This window comes from Peromyscus maniculatus, chromosome 5, assembly GCF_049852395.1.
Source record: "Peromyscus maniculatus bairdii isolate BWxNUB_F1_BW_parent chromosome 5, HU_Pman_BW_mat_3.1, whole genome shotgun sequence".
NCBI lineage: Eukaryota > Metazoa > Chordata > Mammalia > Rodentia > Cricetidae > Peromyscus > Peromyscus maniculatus.
The window spans coordinates 144,956,247-144,966,997 of record NC_134856.1 but is presented as its reverse complement, the minus strand read 5'-3'; the positions used below and the strand labels follow the sequence as shown (position 1 = coordinate 144,966,997).

The following is a 10,751-nucleotide window of genomic DNA, read 5'->3' as shown; positions in this document are numbered from 1 at the left end:
GTGGTGGCGCACGCCTTTAATCCCAGCACTCGGGAGGCAGAGCCAGGCGGGTCTCTGTGAGTTCGAGGCCAGCCTGGACTACCAAGTGAGTCCCAGGAAAGGCGCAAAGCTATGCAGAGAAACCCTGTCTCGAAAAACCAAATAAATAAATAAATAAATAAATAAATAAATAAATAAATAAATAAAATAAACAAATAAACAAATTCCAATTCAATTATCCATTCTTCCACTTTATATTTTATTTATCATCATTATTTCATTTACTGTTAAATACGTAAAAAAATAAAATAAAATATACTCTATCTCCCAGATCAAAAGTATTAACAAAGAAAATATTGCTATAGCATAATCCACAGGAGTAGCACTGAATTGGAGTCAAGTCCAGGTTGGTTTGTGAAACCCACATCTGCAGAATCAAGCGGAGAATCGCTGCTTGCTTCTCATCAGTGCTTGCTTGACATCTTTGTTCCTCAGGCTGTATATGAGAGGGTTCAACATGGGAATGACAATAGTGTAGAATATAGATACCACTTTGCTCTGCTCCATGGAGGAGACAGCACTGGGCTGTGCATACATGAAGAAAACAGTACCAAAAAACAAGCACACACCAATCAGGTGAGAGGTACATGTGGAGAAGGCTTTCTGGCGTCCCTGCACTGTGTGGATCTTCAATATTGTTGAGATAATATAGATGTATGAAACAAAAACAGTCAAGAAGGTACTGACAATAATGGAGCCACATAAACCAAGAAGAACCAGCTGGTTTATAAAGGTGTCTGAACATGAGAGGGTTAAGAGTGGTGGGACATCACAGAAGAAGTCATTGATCTCATTGGACCCACAAAAGGACAAGGAGAAGGTCATTGTGGTTTGAGTGACAGCATTCACTGCACCCCATGAGTAGGACCCTGTCACTAATAATCCACAGACCCAGTGAGACATACTCACAGAGTATAGAAGAGGATTACAGATGGCAATGAAGCGGTCATAGGCCATGGCAGCCAGGAGAAAAGCTTCTGTAGTACCAAAAAGAGACAAAAAAAAGAATTGTGTAGCACACCCACCAAAAGATATTGTATGGTCCTGTTTCAAGCAGTTTATCAGAGCTCTAGGAGCAATTGTGGAAGAATAGCAGATGTCCAAGAAGGAAAGACTTTGGAGGAAGGCATACATTGGGGTGTGGAGGTGAGCATCCATCCTGATAATTATAATCATGCCAAAATTTCCCACCACTGCTATAACATACAAAACTAAAAAAATTAGAAATAGCACCATTTGTATCCCAGGACCCCCACTGAATCCAAGTAGAACAAACTCTGAGACACGTGTAAAATTTGTCATTTTATAATCACAGCCACAGAAAGATGGAAGAGAAGGAGAAGATACAGGAAAGTGAAAATTTGCAAAACAAATATGCTTTGCTACCTACAAGATTAAATTAAATTATAGATATCTGTGTGTCATTAAAATAATTCTGTTTACAATTTTGGTCTACTGTGTTCCATATGCCACGATAAAAAGGAGAAGGTAAAGCTGCAGGAGAAAGGAATTGGAAATAAATAAGCATTGGCATACAAATAGTTAGCATCTATGAACACATCAATATTATGCTTACCTTATCTCACCATCAAAACACAGGAACTGAAGCTGTGAGACATTTTAAGTCACTTATTTACTTTATTCCCAATTCATAAAGATATGGAGAAGTCTCAAAATCAAACTATAAAGAAAAGGGCTACAGATATAACTCAGTGATAAAGTATTTACCTAGTGGTCCCAAGGTTCTAAGTTTAATCCCCAGCAATACAAAAAAGCACAAAGACAGACATGAGGATATATTAGATATAACTATTGATTCAGTTCTACATTATAAGAAATGCTATGTTGGATATGCTAGGAGATGTTGGCAAGTGATAATTTGTGCAAATAACTGTGCAAAATTATTTCATTCAGAGTCCTGTGTCTGAATATCTAATTTCATACTTCTGCCATAACATATTATCTTAGATTTAAATGTTTCAGACACAAAACCCTATATTTCTGAGGACATGAATGCAGAGTGAGCTCTAGTGCCCCACAGTATGTATGCTGCCCTTTTCCTTTTGAAGGATCTAAAGAATTCTCAGCTTCTAAAGACACCTTATATTTTTTGGTCTATGATGTCTTCTATTTCCAAAGCCAGCTGCTTAGCATACCCTCTTTCTAACATCTCTGGTTTTAGTCATTCATATTTTGTATTTATCTATCCTATTACCTTTTATAAGGGTCCTTGTGATGACACTAAATCCTTTTAGATAGGCTAGAATAATCTCATTTTCTTATTCTTCATGATTGTGTCTGAAAATTTCCTTTTATAAGTTAACAAGACTTATTCATAGGATCCTTAAAATAGGATCTGTATATCATGAGAGGCACTATTCATCCCATGAAAATATTTATTGGATATATTCTAAACAAACTGATGTTTTTTGTTAAAATTTAAAACAAAATAAATCAGACAATACATGTTTCTTATAAAAATTAGATCTTTTCATTTTAGTTGATGGGCTGTCTTTCTTAAATATATGATTGTTAAACTAATTTTCTTTTACCTCTTTTTCATCTCTTCTTCATACTTCTTCATGAAATATCTCATAAAACCTATACTTTATTTAAGCATCCTCTCTTAGAAACAGTTGGACTATAGTTGAGATTTTGTTGTAGAGTGAGACTTCCTAAAGTGAGACTTTCTAAAGCAGCAAGTGATGAAGCTTGGTATGTGTGAGGTAGGTATTTGTATGTATGAGGATATCTGAAATTTGGAAAATTTGTGACTACTGTTTCTCATGTTGCTTATATATTGCAATGAATGTCTAATACACAAAGCTGTAGCAATATGCCACAGAGAAATAGTTCAGTATACTAGTTAACATAAGACTCTGGTATCAGAAAGCCTGGGTTCTCATGAACTAATGCCTTATTATTGTCACTTTTGTAGTAGCTTGACCTGTCAGATGTGGGTATTAAAAGTGATGGTAACTGTAAAGACAAAATAATTGTTATAGGTGAAAGTATTTTGGAGATTCTTGGCATATTGTAAGCACAATCTTAGTGCTGCTCTTATTAATAGTTAAGAATGAACTATTTCTCCAATGCACTTAAATTGAAGTCTGCCATGTTTATGAATCAATTGTAATTCTCAGAAAATTATGATTGATTTAGAAGTTTTGTCTATTTAACTACAATTTAAATATACTTAATATAATTGGTCACAGGGTTTTGAGAAAGCATTATGTCTTCTACAAAATATACCTCACCTAAATGTGTGGTATCCCTTCTCCCCTTTTTAGTTGACTTGAATTCATCTTCAATTCTTTGGTAAATTATGTACACACAAGATTTCCACAGGCCAATCTTGCAAAAGGTAAAAATAAAGAATATATAGTTTCCTTGGTGTTGGTCATCAGAGATTTATTCCCTAGGGTTCTGTTTTAACAAGAAGAGTTTGCTCACTCAGGCAACTTGGGAAAGTAGCAAAAGGAAGTCATAGAGTAAGGATTTGCAAGCAAAAGAAAATAAACTCAAATTATAATACCTGTTTTTAAATAAGAATAGTCCTTGCTTATAAGCTTCAAAAATGGATTTTTTTAATGAAATTTTACTTGTTAATATACTAGAACCATGATCTAAGACAATGTGGACATATATGAGTCACATTCCAATATTGATCAAGTGTCTGTCTGGTTTTATGTGGCTAACCAAAAACACTAAAATAGAGAAATACTGCTGTTATATTTTGTGATGCATTTTAGTTTGTGTTGTTGTTATACTGAAATAAGAAATAGCACAAAAGGAATAAAGATTCAGACTTATTATAAGGACAACTAATATTTAAACAATTTGTAATAATTTCTGTAAACATGTCATATATTATCCCATGTAACAGACAATAAAATACTTTCTTTTACAAAAAAATCCCTGCAAGTCATATTTCTAAAATTATGTAAAAGAAAGTTAATATATTGAAACATTAAAAAATTACTTCAGTGTCAGCCAGGTGGTGGTGGCTCATGCCTTTAATCCCAGCACTCGGGAGGCAGAGCCAGGTAGATCTCTGTGAGTTCAAGGCCAGCCTGGTCTCCAAAGCGAGTTCAAAGAAAGGTGCAAAGCTACACAGAAAAACCCTGTCTCAAAAGAAAAATTACTTTAATGTAGCTAGAGTTTTCCTGCCTTGCCCATAGTCAGGACAAATCTTTGTCACCCGCCAGTCCCACAGCCGCTCAGACCCAACCAAGTAAACACAAAGACTTATATTGCTTACAAACTATATGGCCATGGCAGGCTTCTTGCTAACTGTTCTTATAGCTTAAATTAATCCATTTCCATAAATCTATACCTTGCCACATGGCTCGTGGCTTACTGGCATCTTCACATGCTGCTTGTCCTGGCAGCAGTGACTCCTTCTGCCTTCCTGTTCTTTCTTTTCTCCTCTCTGTTAGTCCCGCCTATACTTCCTGCCTAGCCACTGGCCAATCAGTGTTTTATTTATTGACCAATCAGAGCAACACATTTGCCATACAGAACATCACACAGCACCCCCCCCCCTTTTTTTTTCAAAAAGGAAGGTTTTAACCTTAACAAAATAAAATTACATATAATTTGGGAATTTGGGCATAGCTTCTCTTACTACTTCCTGCTGGAGGGGGGTGCTGTATCTTATGGGGACAAAAAGAAAATTTTAGGATTATGGAATAGTCCATGAGGCTGTATTATCTGAGCCAGTTGCCTTCAAACCATTCTGGATGTTGGATTATCTGGGCCTTGGTGTCATCGGAGACCTTTCAGGGGGTCTTGGCTGGTCAAATCTGATGTATCTTAATCTGGAACTAATCCATAGCCTCTGGCTTTCTGTGGGAACAAAAGCAGAGTCTCCTTTCCAAAGCAACACATCCTTACATCCAAATTTTGAAGTCAAGGTATCTTTAAAATATACACATTGGTTCAACTCAACATCTTTTACGATCAAATGTTTTTCTGCAGTTAAAAATCCCAAAGACAACACAATCCAGATTCTCTGTCTAATATTCATCTTTATGTGGCTTATTTTATTTTATTTTTTTTTTTTTTTGGTTTTCTGAGACAGGGTTTCTCTTGTGTAGCTTTGCGCCTTTCCTGGAACTCACTTGGTAGCCCAGGCTGGCCTCGAACTCACAGAGATCCGCCTGTCTCTGCCTCCCGAGTGCTGGGATTAAAGGCATGCGCCACCACCACCCGGCTATGGCTTATTTTTTATATTAATTTTATTGTCTCTTCAAAGACTTTATTTTTTAAAACTATGTATTTGTTTATATAACTGTATATATCACCTTTTTTGTCTCTTTCAAGCCTACGTATATTTTACACATATTGTAAACTATTACATCTGAATCTGTCTTGTTGTGATTCTATTGCTTTAAACTGCAGCATTTGCAAGACTGAAACTATGGCTGCTGGCTCCTCCCACCTCAGCTTCTCAACATGGCAGTGGTACATTTACTGCCAGCTCTGGGAGCTATCATGGGTCTATGCTTTTATCCAAGCAGTGTGTAGCCCACAAACCTCTTTTTTTGTTTTGTATTAGCAAAGGCTAAATCCACCATGCAGCTTAATGTGCCCCTTGCAGAGGCCTCATTCCCGCCATACTGCAGGTTGAGCACACACACCAGGAACCTACAAGTAGCTCAAACTTGCAGCTGCCGCTCATTTGAGAGAGACAATTAGGAAGCTGTTTTTAGCTCCATTGTAGAATCTTTTCTCAGGTTTTAGGTAGAAACTCTTGCCCCATGTTGGGTGCCATTTGTAGCTAGAGTTTTCCTGCCTTGCCCATAGTCAGGACAAATCTTTGTCACCCGCCAGTCCCACAGCCGCTCAGACCCAACCAAGTAAACACAGAGACTTATATTGCTTACAAACTGTATGGCCATGGCAGGCTTCTTGCTAACTGTTCTTATAGCTTAAATTAATCCATTTCCATAAATCTATACCTTGCCACATGGCTCATGGCTTACTGGCATCTTCACATGCTGCTTGTCCTGGCAGCGGCTGGCAGTGACTCCTTCTGCCTTCCTGTTCTTTCTTTTCTCCTCTCTGTTAGTCCTGCCTATCTTCCTGCCTAGCCACTGGCCAATCAGTGTTTTATTTATTGACCAATCAGAGCAACACATTTGCCATACAGAACATTCCACAGCACTCTAATGTCATTTAGAGTGTAATTAATGAAATTAGAATAAAAAACCCAAACAACCTTTATGTGGCTTGCTATTTGCCTTCATATTTTCTGACATTTTATTGAAATATATATTATTTTGAATTATATGTACATGCATAACAAAGTTTAAATTCTATAATGCATTTGGAAAAACTTGGTAAACTAGAATTATATTACTTATCTTGGGAAATCTAGTACCATGAATGTATAAATGTATAAATGATGCATTGTAAACATGTAAAACATGAATGTTTTAGTACATGTAGGTAAAAACATGAATGAATCAAAGACAAGAAAATACCTTCATGTTTGTATATTTCCTATTAAATAATAACAAAAGCATAAACAATCAAATACACAAAGTATGATTTTGATAAAAATCAATGTAATGAAAAAGTCAATAGGAGTTTTAAAGGAGAAGGACATCCATACTTTTTGAAGTTCTTGGGGAAGACAAAGATTGATTTCTGATCAGAAGAAATATATGCTTATGTAATTGCAAAGCAATCTCTTTAGAAAAAGGAGTAGGCAAACTGGTTTCAACTATATTTAACATGCATTTTTCAGATCTCCTGGCATACAGTAAGGACAAGAAGTTTTTGTTTTACTTAACTAGGCAACAGAGATGGACAACTTACACATGAACTTTTGGACTCGCATGAAATAAAGTATACATGCCATATAGCTTTCAAAGTTCAAACGATATTCCTGAAAGAAAAATGTTATATTTTTCTGGGATTGTCTGTGTCATTAGTGTGGTTTCCTAAACAAAACTAATTCAGTGAGTAAAACCCATTAACATTTTTGACACAGTTTATCAAATCTGTAAATCAAAACATGCAATCAAGATGGGTGTAGTGGCACACACCTTTAATCCCAGGACTAGAAAGACAGAAGCAGATGGAGCTCTCTGAGTCCAAGGCCACCTAGATTTACAAAGCAAGTTCCAGGTCAGCCAGCAGTATGATCCTTTCTAAAAAGAATTCAGTCAAATTGCTTCTTACCTTATTATTTGTCACAATTAATTCTATCAACTTAAAAAAAATCTCTCTACAGGATAGATGATAACTTCACCATAGCCAAATAGATGGAGTTCCCTATTTCTTCCTTCAGTTAAATTCCATAGCCTATATTCTCTAGCACCCCCATGCAATTAGGGCAGAATTACAGTTGACCAGGAGGTCCAGGAAAAGAGTGACTGAAATCTCAGGGTCCAAGGATCTGCATCATTCCCTCCTATGAGGAAACCTCAACAATAAATAGATTCAATTTTGATGGTCTCATGCAAGTAGTCACAACTGTTCTGATAAAGATGATAGCTACCATGTTCAGAGAAACATGTTCTGCAATCCTGTTCCCTTCCTCTGCCCCTTACATTACTGCACTTCCCTCCTTTGTGATGTTTCCCTGAACATGTAAAAGTTTATCTTGATTGATAATTAATGTGGGATGGCAAAGCCCACTGTGGGTGGCACTAATCACAGGTGGGTGTGCCTGAGGTGTATAAGAAAGCTAGCTGAGCAGTACACAGAACAATTACTAGAGAGCAAGCCATTAATCATCCTTTTCCATGGTTTCTACCCCTGTCAAACCATCATAGTTATTGCTGAAGTGAGCATTTTTTATTGAGCACAAATCCAAGCAAAGATAACCCAACAGAAAGAATAACATAAAATGAAAGCAGAGTAGGAAAGGTAAAAAACTAGAAACTTGAGGATACATATATCCCATCAGATGTGCAAAACACAACAAAGGAACACATATCATATGACAGCATTCCACTATGACACCCTCACAATCTGGCAATTTCTCAATACCCAAAACAAAGATAATCATATAGTGCTAATGCCAGAAAAATGATTTTAGAGTCCTACTTTTAAAAAGAATTAGCAATCATCTAGACAATTCATATAAGCAAATAAGGAACCTATTCCAAACCTAGAAAAAAAGTTATGGAATGAATTGACTTAGACAAGAAAATTACTGAAGTAAAGGAAATAGTAATTTATAAAAAATTAAATATGGGGGGAAATTCATCAAGAAAATTTAGACACTGAAGGAAAAACTAACAGAAATTCTAGAAATGAAAGAATAAAGCATTCAAATAAAAAAAACATACCAGAAAGCATCATCAAGAGATGAGTACAAGAAGAGTGAATTTCAGGGATAGGAGATAAAGTCAGACAACACATTTAGCTGTATATAAAGAAAACTTAACCAACACAACCAAAGCAACAAGAAACTATAGAATATATTTGAGACAAAACAACAGTCTCTGAAGAAAAAGGAGCTGAGATAAAGTCTAAAGCTTATACAATCTATTATATAAAATTGTATCTCATTGAGCATCCTTTTAGGTATACATGCAAGACTGGTATAGTTGGGTGTAGCAGGAATCTCAAATGGTCTTATTAATAAAATCAAACCTGGAGCCAGGTATTGGGGTGAACACTGGAAGATCAGAGAAACAGAACAAGCCACAGCTACCTCACCTTGCCAGTTCCTCAGTTGATCCTGTTTCCTCAGACTGGATGCCTCTCAGCTGAACTGTGCTGCTCCAAAGCCTAAAAGCTTAACTAGCCTAGTTCCTGGTTTTCATGCCTTATGTACCTTTCTGCTTTCTGCCCTCACTTCCTGGGATTAAAGGCTTGCTTTTTGGGATTAAAGGCGTGAGTCACCATGCCTGGCTGTTTCCAGTGTGGCTTTAAACTCATAGAGATCTAGATGTATAGATGTAACCAACCGTCTTATTAAATAAGAAACACAGAAACAATGCAAAAGAGAAAGCCGAGAGGTCAGAGCTCAGAGCTGAAATCTCACCCTTCCGCCTGCGGTGTCCCAGCTTCCCGAATCAGGGCTCTATTTACTGTCTGTTAGTCTATTTAAAGAGACAGAACAAGCCACAGCTATCTCACCTCACCAGTTTCTCAGCTGGTCCTGTTTCCTCAGACTGGAAGCTTCTGTGTCCTCATCCTAATAGCTCTCAGCTGAACTGTGTTGCTCCAAAGCCTGAAAGCTTAACCAGCCAAATGCTTCTAGTTTCTGGTCCTCACGCCTTATATATCTTTTTGCTTTCTACCACCACTCCCTGGGATTAAAGGCTGGCTTTCTGGGATTAAAGGCCTGTGCCACCACTGCCACACTCTTGCTATGGCTCTAATAGCTCTGACCCCCGGGCAACTTTATTTATTAACATACAATCAAAATCACATTTCAGTATAATTAGATTACCACCACATTTCCCCTTTTCTATTTTAATAAAAAGAAAAAAAAAGCAAAAGGTTATGACTAACAAAAGAAAAACTATATACAAAAGTACAATAACTATATACAATATATACAAATAATAAATACCTAAACAGGTATTGGACAAATTAGAGAAAATAATTCCATTATCTATCCTATTTTGGTAAATCCAAGATGTATCTAATGCACTTTCTATCCTAATTAATTTTCAACTATAACTAACTAATCTTCAACCATAACTAACTAATCTTCAACTCCCACAGAGACCCAAGAAGGAAATAATATTAGCTAACAAAAATAAAAAACAGGAAGTGCATGCAAGCAACTTCCAAAAAATTTGTGAGTTGACAGAAACAGCCAGCTGCCTGGGGAGTCACCTGAGGTTTCTCCGCAGTGTTGGGGCATCATCTTCAGCCTATAGGCTTAGTGTATCTGACAGACTCATTTGTGAAGTAGGATGTACACAAGGTCAACAGTTCAATCTCACATTTGGTGAGAGCAGTCCATGTACCAGAAACACCTGAATTCCACTAGTGTCCTGTCATGATTCAGGATTTTAAATTCTGGAAATTGTTGACAGTTTTTAAATTCAGCTGTCCATTCTTCTTGGCTGTGTATATATGGCTTCATCTCAGCATCCCCTTCTTCTCCACATCCCTTTATTAAATGCCAGTCTACTTTTGAGAGGCATGAGCTTTCAGCTGCTGTTCCATTGTACAACAGAATCCATCGGCCCTCTGCCTGTTAAGCTGCCTTCGAAGAAAAGGGCACCATACCTTTTCCGGATGCGAAGGCCACTTCAGGGATGGGGCCATATTGTCCTGGCCTCAGAAGATGCCTTTTGATAAAGCCATAACCACACTTGTTTTGGCAAGAATCAGTAGTCCCTTATTTCGTGATCTGTCTGTCCATTTTGTCCTGTTGATTCGAGGATACTTTGTTGTCCAGTGGCTAACTTTTGCCAAAATGAAAGTTGACTCCATATGCAGTTTCTTCAATGCCCATATTTTCTCTGAAGTAGATTGGTACTGCCAGGAGCCGACATGTCTCAAAAAAGAAAAATTTTCTAAGTTATTAAAGCATTTTAAATGCCATATTCTGTAGTTCTCTGAAGGGTTTGAAGATGACCTGTCTAAAACATCTCTGCTCAATTTTTAAAACATATCTAATATGCTACAAGTTCTATTGTAATGTCTAACTACTAACTTTCATTTCTTTATATCGTAGTAGTTGGTAATAATAACATTCAAGGATCAAAAATTTGTATTACATTGTTAAA

At 36.8% G+C, this 10,751-nt stretch overlaps 1 protein-coding gene across 1 annotated transcript; it reads right to left on the bottom strand.

Annotated features, from left to right (window-relative positions):
* Positions 1 to 229: 229 nt before the first annotated feature.
* On the bottom strand, positions 230 to 1,588 carry LOC102924422 (olfactory receptor OR9H1-like). The gene has a single exon (XM_006997469.3). The coding sequence runs from the start codon at positions 1,339 to 1,341 to the stop codon at positions 415 to 417; it is 927 nt and encodes a 308-aa protein (XP_006997531.1). The 5' UTR covers positions 1,342 to 1,588; the 3' UTR covers positions 230 to 414.
* Positions 1,589 to 10,751: the final 9,163 nt, after the last annotated feature.

Bases quoted from the DNA above. Each gene is read 5' to 3' on its own strand.
- LOC102924422 (XM_006997469.3), bottom strand. From the start codon at position 1,341: ATGACAAATTTTACACGTGTCTCAGAGTTTGTTCTACTTGGATTCAGT.